Source organism: Sarcophilus harrisii, chromosome 1 (genome assembly GCF_902635505.1).
Source record: "Sarcophilus harrisii chromosome 1, mSarHar1.11, whole genome shotgun sequence".
In the NCBI taxonomy this organism is placed as follows: domain Eukaryota; kingdom Metazoa; phylum Chordata; class Mammalia; order Dasyuromorphia; family Dasyuridae; genus Sarcophilus; species Sarcophilus harrisii.
Window position 1 is genome coordinate 85611190 of NC_045426.1, and position 13091 is coordinate 85624280.

The window sequence follows — 13091 nt, forward strand, 5'->3', positions numbered from 1 at the left end:
TATCCTTTATTCTTTTTTAAGAGTGAATCTCCCAGAAGAAAAGAAGGGATAAATATGTATAAAAGTAATATTGGGCTTTTAAAGTATATAATAGATTAAGTGTGCTTGATGAATCAAGTTTTAAGGAAAGAAAAACTGTAGGAGAAGCTGTTTTTAAGATCAAGGGGGCGAAGTTTTTTGTATAAGAAATCTGTAAGAACAGATTTGTCAGGGACAGTTAGATGGTGCAATGGGTAGAGCACCAGCCTGGGGGTCAGGAGGACCTGAATTCAAATCTGTCCTCAGACACTTTACTATCTGAGCAACTTTGGGTAAGTCATTTTACCCCATTGTCTCTCCCTCCCCCCCCCCCCCCCCCCCCCCCCCAAAAAAAAAAAAATTGGACCAGAAACATTTATTTCTGCAGTAGATGTGCACTTTGGTCACATATTATACAGCACCAAGTCAAACATGTTAGATTTGTAATAGAAAAGTCTAGATTATTGCTTTAATGTTACTATGAAGTGTACGTAACCTAAATAAACTTCATTTTTTTTTTAAGTTCAAGATTAGATAGATCTCTAGCTGGAAAACGTGTGTGTGTGTGTGTGTGTGTGTGTGTGTGTGTGTGTGTAAAATGAGGTGGTTGGACCAAGATCCCTTATAATTCTCCATCTTCTATAAGTTCAAGATGATGACTTCTGAGGTCCCTTTTAGCAGTAGACCAATGATCTCATTAATCCTATGAGATAACAAGAAGACTCATAGAGTCACACAACTAGCTAATAGTACCTAGTGTGTGTTCATTAACTTAAGGGAATTTTTATCCCTTTGTGGCCTGGGAAATCTGTACTTGGGGTAAAATAAAGACTTAAATTAATTCTTTGTCTCATAGAAATTCTTTTTTTTTTTTTTTTTTAATGGAAACTTTAGTGCTTAGTCTGCTATGTTGAAGAGCTCCTGGACAAAGGTTTGCATTTAGTAACCTTCTTACTAGTATTTAAAAAACACACACACACACAATTCTTTCTCACTTGTACATGCCAGTGGAGATTTTACTGTTTAAAATAAACGTGTTTGTACTAGTCCTGCATTATGCAGGGTTGAGGCTACAAGGTATAAGGTTGATTTTTAACCATTTAGAAATGTCTTCAGATAATTCTGTTGGTACTAAGTTTTAGCCTGGGCAAGTGTGTTAAATTTTGTTTCCCACTATACTGTTTTCTTGTCATACTCAAGATAAAATGAAGATTATTTTGATGAAAAAGTTTAGTTTAGGTTTTTGCTCTCTTCCTTGCCCCTTTCCTTGTTTTCTCTAATATTGATTCACTGATTAGCAATATCTACATGTACAGAAGTCCCGGTGAAGTAGCAAGAAATGGGATCAGTGGGGATCAATTATCTCCATAATTTTTTTCTTCATATACCCATTCAATAAAAAAAATTAAGACACATGCCACCAATACCATATATTGCTGAACTAATTATGTATATTATAATTCTTACTTCAAAATAGAAATTAGTAAAGAATGAAATAATTGATCCTAGGATCAATAGGAAGCCATCATAACTTCTTTTTAGTAAAATTGCTTTGACACCTATGTGAGGGAGAGATTAAGAGGAGAAAGTAAGAATTAAGTTGTCATTGTAGCAGTATAGGCAAAAAATAGTGAAGAAATAAACTAGAGTAATGGGTGTGTGAGGAGAGATGATATGCAAAACAAAAATAAGATTTGGCAAGTAGTTGGATTGTGTGAGATGGAGAATCAAATGTGACAAAGATGGTGCCAAGATTGTGAACCTTAGTGACTAAAAATGTGGTGGTGCCTTCAATAATAATGGGAAATTTTGGAAATGGGGTGTGTTTAGAGAAAATGATTATTTTTTTTTTAAATAAGAATTTTTGTCTTAATTTTTTACAACAAAAGGAGAAGAAAAAAGTTCAATGAAATATGTCAAACAAAGATTGTTAATGGTTCTGCTCTTATCAGGAGCTTAAAAAAAAAGAAAAAGAAATGATCCTTGCCTTCTCTTTTATTATTTTTAGGGATTCTAAAGATTTTGCAATATGAATAATTCTTTGGAAAACACCATTTCCTTTGAAGAATACATCCGAGTAAAAGCACGATCAATCCCACAACACAGGATGAAGGAGTTCCTGGACTCCTTAGCATCCAAGGGACCTGAAGCACTTCAGGAGTTCCAACAGACAGCTACTACTACTATGGTGTATCAACAGGGTGGAAACTGCATTTACACAGATAGCACTGAAGTGGCAGGATCCTTACTTGAACTTGCCTGTCCTGTAACCACCAGTGTTCAGCAGCAGACCCAGCAAGAACAACAGATTCAGGTCCAGCAGCCACAGCAGGTTCAGGTAACAAGGATATGCTAGATTATTTCTTGTGATAAATTAATGTTTTATGTTATATGAAATGTATTTTGCTCATCTGTTACAATTTGGTCATCTGCTTATGATTTTGACCTTGTGACTTATTTTATTTTTATTTTATAGAGTATTAACACTGTACTCAGAATTTGGTTTATTAAGCTTCCATTGCATAGAATTAGTACCATGGCGGAGAGCCATTATGTGGTTTGAGAAATACAGCTACAGTGGCTATTAACTAAAAAAATCCCATAAATCACACTGGCTCTTTCAGAGCTTGAAGGAATCTCTGTGACATTATCTAGTTGAACTTATTATACCTTATTAGGAAGTCATTAAACAATATTCTGGACATCGGTTCAAATGATATGTGATGGAGAAGCCTGCATTCTTTCCCCCATCCTCTTTTTATCTCCATCCTCCCTTCCCCCTACTCCCTTTCCCCCTTCACTACCTAGGATAGGATCACCAGCACTTTCAATATTAGAACTAACTGTTTTACCTGAGTTTTGAGACTGCTTTTGATAAAGATTACATTGAAGGAAGACTGGTCGATTTTGAAGGTCTTGATTGTATAATTCTAAAAATTGTTATCTTTCCCATCCTTTTACATTTGTTCCTTTGAGGCCTTCTGTGTATGAGCTTCCTAGTCATCTTTTGGAAAATTGTGACATGACAATAGAATTATATATAAATAAAGAAGATAGAATCTCATTATCTCTTCTAACTTTAGATCAAGATCCATCTTAGGATCCTTGAGGTTCTTTGGCTTTGAATCAAGGTTTTGAACAGTATTTTATCAAAAGGTTCAAAGAGGAAGGATAATAATAAATCTGACTAAACTACTTCCTGGGTTATATATTAACTTCAGAGCCTGTAATACCTTCTTTGAAAATCACTTAGAATGTAACTGTCATTTGAAAATCATTTTGGATTTTTGGAAATAACTAGAAGTAAGTTGGAGCCAAGTCTAATAAATTAAATGCATAGTTGACCTGGGAAATAGTTTTTATTTTTATTTTTTTATTTTTTGCAGAGGCATTTGGGTTAAGTGAATTGGCCAAGGTCACATAGCTAGGAAGTATTGTCTTGAGGCCAGATTTGAAATCAGGTCCTTTTGACTTCAGAGTGCTCTATCTACAGTGCCACCTAGCTGCCCCATAGTTTTTAGTTTTAAAAAAAATGAGGTTGCAGCATTGATAGTGCAAATATCCTCATTTTATAGTTCTGAAAAATGAGTTGCAGAGAGGGGAAATAACTTGCTCATGTTTCAAGGATTTCAGGCAAAATTTAAATAAATGACTTTCAACTCCATCCAAGTTTAGTCTTCTTTCTTTTATTGCCATTGTTTTTCCTTGACTTTTGGAGGAGAATCTGGAAACTTAACCACATCATATAACATTTTAACAAGTAAACTGTTTTAGTTTTCAAATAGCTAACTTAAAATGTACTTTGAAACACAGCCTATTTACAAGTTAGGTACTCTACATGTTAAGTACTTGTAGCTATTGGAGGAATTACCAGGCTAGAATTTTTTCTCTTCCTTAACCCTTCCATTATTGCTAAGAGAACAACTCCCTAGGCTTATTCTTTGCACTTTCTGTATTTAGCCCAAATTTTGAAATTTGCATAATGTCATTTCCCTGATAGAGATTTGGTAATTGTTAAGAGTAGCAGTTTGATAAGTACATTTTAGAATGTCTGGTATACTACAATTTCTATAATTTTATGAGCCATTATAAATAGTGCCTTGAATTCAATTCCTGTTCTAAATTCCTAGTGTTCTCTAGTGACCCCTTCTGGCAAAGAGAGCAACCTTCATCTTCTTTCTCATAAGAGGCAAAGCCTTTGGACAAATTCCAGCTCCAAGAATCTTGTCTGATTCCTTTGCCTATACAAATAAGAAGATAACCCAGAGGAAGTATTGCTGTACAAGGAGTAATTTGGGAATCTTGAGAAAGCAAGTCCATGTACCTACACAAAAGTCTCCTTTATTTAAGGTTTGGATATTTATCCTTAAAGTGGCAGAAAGTAAGCAGGAATCTTTTGTTTGGTAGTTGTTTTTATACAGTTTCCATTATTCTTTGCCATATTGGATCCTAATAGAAATCCCTCATATTATGGACTGCTTGAAATTCATTTTCCTGAGTGGGTGGACTTAGTAAATGGTAGGAAATGTAGATTATGTATCACCTCATCTTTCTATCAGAAGTTTTTATTTGTACTTAGAATTTTGTATTTTAGCAGCTATGTGTTTCATTAATTTTCCTATGAAAAAATAGCTACTATGATCCAGAAAAAAATTAAGACTAAAAGAAATATAATGTAATCTTATTCTTAAAATCTGTTCTGTTTCACACTCATAGAATACTTTAATATTTACAAAGTGAGATGACTAGCACATGTAGTAATATCTGACTTCAAAGTTGAGGACAGTGAGCCATGGCGAAATTAGAAAGCTTGTTCAGAGTTATTCAGACTTAGACATTATAATGTGGTAAAACAGCAAAATAAAGGCAGGGTAAAAGTTTTCTAGGGAACAGAATGCAGAGTTGAAAGAGTTTATCTAATTCAGTCTCTAATTTTACAGAGGAGACTGAAGATACTCAAAAGAGAAAAGGAGACTTGCCCAATGAAAAGACAAGAATCTTGATTCACATCCTTTGTCTTCTGATGTTAAATTTCATGTTCTTTCTACTATCTCGGGCTGTGTTCTACAAAAGGATGAGTTCATAGATATAGTATGTGAAATCCTGATTTTGCTGCTGCATTCCTTATTGCTTGCTGTTTGTTTTTACTCTGCTAGACCTAGAATAGGAAAAGTTGATTTTTAAAAAAATTTTTTTTTTAGCTCTCTTCAGGGAATGAGAACTTAGTTCCATCTTTGTTAGACTCTTTCCCTTTCAGAAAATTTTGAGAATATTGACATAGCCTGCTTAATGTCGGTAATTGGTTTCTTGAATAAATGAATTTTTGTTTAAGCCAAATAATTTTATAGAAAGCAGTTAGCTTCAAAGGTTTCACAATGGCTGTGTGATATTATGATGGTGAGTTTTTATTATAATTTTTGTTATTTAGTTGTTTTTGGTAGCGTCTGACTATTTGTGATCCCATTTGGGCTCCTTTTGGCAGAGATATTGGAGTGGCTTCCCTTTCCTCCAGTTCATTTTACAAATGAGGAAACTGAGGCAAACAAGTTTAAGTGTCTTGCCCAGGGTCATACAAATACTAAGTGTAAGACTGAATTTGAACTCAGGTATTCCTGGCTCAAGACCTGACACTTTATCTGCCACACCAACTAGTTGCCCGTAGTTATGATGCTTTGATGCTATTGCAGCAAATTTAGGCTTTGCGTCAGAAATAACTTCCAAAAAATCACAACGTAATTTCACATTAGTGGAATAGATTGTCCTAGGAGTTAACAATGGGTTTCTTCTTACTGAGATATTAAAAACAGACTACATGACTACTTCTGTTGGGGCAATCTTTTCAAGTAAAGAGAGAACTTGGTACCTTGAATTCTATACTATTTTGTAATTCTTTGTGAAATTTTCTAGTCCTCATCATAGAACTAAGTGTCTAGGTGACATTTAGTAGCAGCAGCAGCAGCATTCTGCAGTTAAAACAAATTGTATAAATGTCTATAGAGACAGTAGAATAGTACTGTCAGATAGATGCTTTGTCAAAATGGTCAACCATATAGCATCATGGATACTTTCAGCTTTAATGCTTTGTTAAAAGTTACTTTTATATGATTGTTAATGATGTGCAAATCTTTTGAATATTATTAATATTCTTTTGAATGGCTTTTGAACTTAATATTGGGAACTTAAAATTCTCTATATGAATATGAAAAATTTGATAGAATTTTTTTTTTTTTTTAATTAAGGGACATCAGAGAGGGATAATCATTGTTTGTGGATTTACTTTTTCTATATTGTAAGCTTCAGATTTTTCGCAATTGAGAATTTATCTTAGTAATTTTACTGATCAGTTTTTACTTTTCTCAACATGATGTTCATATTTTATTGTTGACTCTGAAGGTCTTCATAAATCACTCCTCAGAATGAGTCAATGAAGCCATGTAGCCTTTGATGTAGGATTTAAAAAACATAGCTGGCTGGTAAGAAAGTAGCAAAAGGAATTGATTAATTATTGTTTTTAACTCTTAATTTTTGCTGATTATTGTCTTTGGCAATCTCTGCATGCTTTTATTTCCATGGCATAAAAAATGAAGCAATATATTTTACATTTCAATGTCTCCCATTACCAAATACATGTACATTTCCCAAATCCCACCTATCCCTTTGGCTAATTGTTTTTTTTTGCAGTGTCACCTTTAAAGATCTTCATTCAGGTTATTTCAGTATGCACCATCTATTTTCCAGACAAAGTTTATTACATGAAATATAGACTTATAGAATTTTCAGGAGCTGATGCCCAGAATTCAGTGACCTAAAGTAAAATGTTAGATTTTTTTTCTTCATTATATAATTTAGAGATTTATTTTTTTTTATTCTCCTTTTAATTAGTAATTACTAATAAATTGTTACTCTAAGCAAATTCTGTAGTCCTAAGCCAGGTATTGTAGCAATTAAGCAAAATTCTTGTCCGAGGAAAAATTTCAGTATAATTTCAGCAGTTTTCTGGTACAATATTTGCTTTGGTTCCCCATTTGATAATTGGAAGTTTGTGAAGTTTCTTGCTTTCATTATGTATAAGAGACATTTTTTCCTCTTTACTTTGATAATGATGATGATGATGATGATGATGAATACGACGACAATGATGATAATAGCTTAATATTTATATAGCACCTTCTGTGTATGAGCATTTAATCCTTGAAATATTCCTGGAAGTAGTGCTATTTTCCTTTCTTCCTTCCTCCCTCCCTTCCTCCTTCCCTTCCTTCTTCCCTTCCTTCTTCCCCTCTTTCCTCATTCCTTCCTTACTTCCTAACTTCCTTTCCTTCCTTCCCTTCCTTCTTCCATTTCTTTGTTTCTCTTCCTTGCTTTTTATTTTTCAAAATACATGCAAAACTTGTTTTCATCATTTGTCCCTACAAAACCTTGTGTTCCAAATTTTTCTCACTCGCTCTTTACCTGTCCCTTCTCTAAACAGCAAGCAATCCAATATAGTTTAAATATGTGCAATTCAGAACCTATTTTCACATTTATTATGCTGTGAAAGAAAAAGATAACCAAGCAAGCAACAATAAAAAAAGAAAATGAAAATGCTATGTTGTGATCCATATTCAGTTCCCAAAATCTTCCCTCTGGGTGGAAATGGCTCTCTTCATTACAAGTGTATTGTAATTGACCTGAATCACCTTGTTGAAAAAAACCACGTCCATCACAGTTGATCACCACATAATTTTGTTACTGTGTACAATGATCTTCTGGTTCTACTCACTTCACTTAGCATCTATTCATGTACGTCTCACCGGGCCTTTCTGAAATCATCCTGTTGGTCATTTCTTATAGGACAATAATATTCCATAATATTCATATACCATAACTTAGTCGACCATTCTCCAACTGATGGGCATCCACTGCAAAAAGAGCTGCTACAAACATTTTTGCACATGTGGGTCCCTTTCCCTCCTTTATGATGTCTTTGGAATACTGGGCCAATAGAGACACTGTTGAGTCAAAGGTTATACCCAGTAGGATATCCCTTTGGGAATAGTAACAAATTGCTCTCCAAAATGGTTGGATTAGTTCACAGCTTAACCAATAATCTACTAATGCTCCAGTTTTCCCACATTACTTCCAACATTTATCATGATCTTTTCCTATCCTCTTAGCCAATCTGAGGGATGCTATTTTCATCAATTTCATCAATTCCTCCTGATTCTAACCTGTATAACTATTGTTATACTTGGAATGTATTGCTCCTTATCCTACCCTAAATTCTTCTTTTTGAAGTTTTCCTCTTTTCCAGACCCAATTCAGGTACTGCTTTCTTGTTATTTGGTTTATGCGCTCTCCTTCTAATCCCAAAAAAAGGGATATTTTCCTCACATTTCTAATTTAGATTTTCTGGAACTCTTAATTTGCACTTAACGCATTTTACCTTGTTTCTTGTGGTACTTTTGCTGCATGTCTAAACAAAGAACATGAGTTTCCTAACTAGAAAGCATTTGAGAAATTTATCTATTCAGAGCCTCTCATTTTACAAATGAAGAAATTGAAGCCAGGAGTGGTATGACACTGGTATTAGGAAAACCTGGATGTTATATCCTTTCCATTACTTTACAAGCTTCTTCAGGACTGGGGCAGTTCTGTGTCTTTGTATATTTCTTGGCACCCATTACAATACCTTAAAGGTACTACCTGTAAATACTGAACTGAATTAACTGACATGAATTTTTATTACTTCAGGTCCAGGTCCAAGTGCAGCAGTCTCCTCAGCAGGTCTCAGCCCAGCAGCTTTCTCCTCAGCTCACTGTCCATCAAGCCACAGAGCAGCCCATTCAGGTCCAGGTGCAGATCCAAGGGCAAGCCCAGCAACAAGCATCACAGGCAATACAAAGTCAGACTCTGCAAAGCCCGAGTCCCTCTCAGCTTCAGGCTGCCCAGATCCAGGTGCAGCATATGCAGACTGCCCAGCAAATCCAGGCCACAGAGATCCAGGAAGAGCACATACAACACCAGCAGATTCAAGCCCAGTTAGTTGCAGGACAAGCTATTGCTGGTGGCCAGCAGATTCAGATCCAGACGGTTGGTGCACTTTCCCCACCACCTTCCCAACAGGGTTCACCTCGGGAAGGAGAACGGCGGATCAGCACTGCTAGTGTCCTTCAGCCTGTGAAGAAACGTAAAGTAGATATGCCTATAACTGTGTCGTATGCTATTTCTGGGCAACCAGTTGCTACTGTGCTGGCCATTCCACAGGGCCAGCAACAAAGTTATGTGTCCTTGCGGCCAGACTTGTTGACAGTGGACAGTGCTCACCTGTATAGTGCCACTGGGACCATTACCAGCCCAACTGGAGAGACTTGGACCATCCCTGTTTACTCAGCTCAACCTCGGGGTGACCTTCAGCAACAGAACATTACCCATATTGCTATTCCTCAGGAGGCCTATAATGCTGTCCATGTCAGTGGCTCTCCAACAGCCCTGACAACTGTAAAACTGGAGGATGATAAAGATAAAATGGTGGGCACTACATCAGTAGTGAAAAACTCCCATGAGGAAGTTGTGCAGACCCTTGCAAACTCTCTCTTTCCAGCACAGTTCATGAATGGCAACATCCACATTCCGGTGGCCGTGCAGGCTGTAGCAGGAGCTTATCAGAATGCAGCGCAGACTGTTCACATTTGGGACCCTCAGCAACAGCAGCAGACAACACCAGAGCAGACACAGCAGCAGCAACAGCAGCAGCAGCAGCAATTGCAAGTCACCTGTTCAGTAAGTCCCACTTGTCAGATTTACCCTACACTTAGTATCATAGTTGTATTCATTATTCTTTTTGAATCCATATAGTAATAACAAAGTTCCTTGAGAATAGGGATTGTTTAATTCTTTGAATTAGTATCTCATTAACCCAAAGTGAAGGTTTAACTGGGACAGAACTTAAAACTTGAAAGGATCATAGAAAGTCAACTTTTAGGTATGAGGAAACATACTCAAAGAGTAAGAAGATTTTCTTCAAGTTATCTCTCCCTAACATGCAAATAGATGGCCTCTAGGGTGTCTTTGAAGTAATTAGAAACTCTTTTAATGAAGAAGATTTTTAGTGTTTCTGCAGTGGGGAAGGGCGGGTAATTAGGTTGCACACATTTTCTAAATGCTTATTAAGTGCTAGGTACTGTGCTAATTGTTTGTGTATACAATATAATCAAAAAGAAACTCCCTGAATCAAGGATCTTAAGATCTATTGGGTCATGGCAACACATAAAAGGAGTCTGAAAAGAAGTAGTGAAAGGGGTACAAGAAGGTTCACCTTCTAAGCCTTGGGGGTAAAATCCAGAGAGTTGGAAACATTACCAGGAGAGGAATGAAGCTTGGCTGGCCATCTCCACTATAAAGTGGAGAACCCAAAAAGAATTTGCCAGTGGGAGAAGGGTGCCAGCTTAGGTAAGGGATATTGCAGGGTAAGAAAGCTCCAGACACTTATGGTGTCCAGACATTTAGGACCTTGTGGGTACTGATTTGGAAATCTCTTTGGTGATGCTGTTATCTCACACCTGAAATAGACCATAGAATTCTTAAAGGTCATCTATTATATAGGTTTTCACCAAAAAGTCTTGGTGAAAATTTTAGCTTTAATAGGGACACATTATATACAACAAATAAAACAAATAAAAGAAGTAAAGTGACAGGCTCTGGATTATACAAGGTAGTAATAGAATAGAGATTTCAGCCTCAGGTAGGAAAGTTTGCAGAGATGCAGGGAAAGGCAAGGAATTCACTGTATAGAGGAGAGGAATGGAAATCTCAGTGTAAAAGGTTTGAGCAGCCACATTTTCCGCTTTGAGACATCAGATCTTCATTTGCTATATATTATATGCTAGTTCTTACTATATACAAAGGTGAGACTTCTGAGTTGATTCCAAATAGTTCCAGCATTCAAAAACAGTGACACAACAGAGAACCCAATTTCTCCATTTGTTTGGAAAAATGAGATTATTTTTCTCCTCCATCTTATATTCTTTCTAGACAATTTTTTGACATTCACATGTGGAAGGTGTTTTAAATGTTTCTGAGTAGGAGCTATTGACTTGCCCTAGCATATCTTTGTGGTTTGAGGCCTTCATGATCTATGTAATCTTTTAGTGGGATACACTGTCCAAAAATTACAATTATATTTTTATTATTTACAAATAATAATTTGTGTTGGCTTACATAAAATTGCAGTCATCTATCAAGATAATGATAAAATTGCTTGAATAAAGACATTTTTCTCTCTTCCTTTTATATTATCTACATAAGATTTATGATCAGTATATTTCATAGAACTCACATTTGAGAATTCTCAGATGGTGGTTATTAACTTTTTATCTTTGTATTTGCATATTTATACTGGGAAGAAATTTATTTTTTAGTCACTTTTTCAGTTGTATCAGATTCTTCATGACCCCTTGTGGGGTTTTCTTAACAAAGATAGTAGAGTGTTTTGACATTTGCTTCTCTGGTTCATTTTACAAAAGAGGGAACTGAGGCAAATAGGGTTGATTTGCTCAGGGTTATATAGCTACTAAATCCAGATTTTCAACTTAGGAAAATGATCCTGACTCCAGGATCAGGACTTTATCCATTGTATCACCTTGCTGCCTTTAGAAGGAAAAGAATCTTAGAATCTATTTATGAGACAAATTATACATATTAACTTAGTAACTTAAGATTCTCAAGTAGTATATTATATAGTGCAAAATTCAAAGGGATTGTAGATTGGGAGTAGTTAAATGTTTTGTGGAAGAAGGGGGGAGATATGTATATATAAATTTTTAAAATGTATAGACATACATGCACACACACATTCATTTTTTACTTATTTTTATATGAGTCATGTTGGGAGAGAAAAATCAAACCAAAAGGGGGGGAAAAACATGAGATAGGAAAAGCAAGCAAACAAAAAAATAGCATGCTTCGATCCATATTCAGTCTGTATAGTTCCCTCTCTGGATATAGATGGCATTTTCCATCCCAAGTCTATCAGAATTGTCTTGCATCACTATATTGCTGAGAAGAGCTAAGTCCATCAGAGTTGATCATTGTATGTAATCTTGCTGTTAATATTTACAATGTTCCCTTGGTTCTGTTTGTTTCACTCAGCATCAGTTCCTGTAAGTCTCCCTAGGCCTTTCTGAAGTCAGCCTGTTCATCGTTTCTTACAGAACAATAATATCCCATAACATTATATGCCATAATTTATTCAGCCATTTCCTAACTGATGAACATCCACTCAATTTTTAGTTCCTTGACACCACCACCACCAACAACAAAAATGGTGCTGCACATGCATTTTTGATTTCCTTCACAAGCTAATTGTACAATAATTCAGAGTCTGATTCTTTTTGTACAGCAAAATAATTTTTGGTCATGTATACTTATTGTGTATCTAAGTTATATTTTAATATATTTAACATCTACTGGTCATCCTGCCATCTAGGGGAGGGGGTGGGGGGGGTAAGAGGTGAAAAATTGGAACAAGAGGTTTGGCAATTGTTAATGCTGTAAAGTTACCCATGTATAAATCCTGTAAATAAAAGGCTATTAAATTAAAAAAAAAAAAAAAAAAAAAATGGTGCTGCAAACATTTTTGCACATGGGAGTTCTTTTGCCTCATTTATGATCTCTTTGTATCTTTAGGATATATATCCAATAGAGACACTGCTGGATCAAAGATATGCACAGTTAAGTAGCCCTTTGGGCATAGTTCTAAATTGTTCTCCATAATGCTTAAATTAGTTCAAACTCGTGAACGAATCCAACCATTTTGGAGAGTAGTTTGGAACTATGCTCAAAAAGTTATCAAACTGTGCATACCCTTTGATCCAGCAGTGTTACTACTGGGCTTATATCCCAAAGAGATTATAAAGAAGGGAAAGGGACCTGTATGTGCACGAATGTTTGTGGCAGCCCTTTTTGTGGTGGCTAGAAACTGGAAACTGAATGGATGTCCATCAATTGGAGAATGGCTGAATAAATTGTATATGAATATTATGGAATATTACTGTTGTGTAAGAAATGACCAACAGGATGATTTCAGAAAGGCC

At 35.7% G+C, this 13091-nt stretch overlaps 1 protein-coding gene across 2 annotated transcripts in view; it reads left to right on the forward strand.

The window, feature by feature from the left end:
• QRICH1 (glutamine rich 1) overlaps nt 1–13091 on the forward strand; it is a 72170-nt gene that overhangs the window by 38442 nt on the left and 20637 nt on the right. For both annotated transcript variants that reach the window (XM_031959459.1, XM_031959465.1), the window contains exons 2-3: nt 2027–2356; nt 8752–9780. In XM_031959459.1, the coding sequence (XP_031815319.1) occupies nt 2048–2356; nt 8752–9780 (1338 nt within the window). In that variant the 5' untranslated portion in view covers nt 2027–2047. The remainder of the gene's footprint in view (nt 1–2026; nt 2357–8751; nt 9781–13091) is intronic.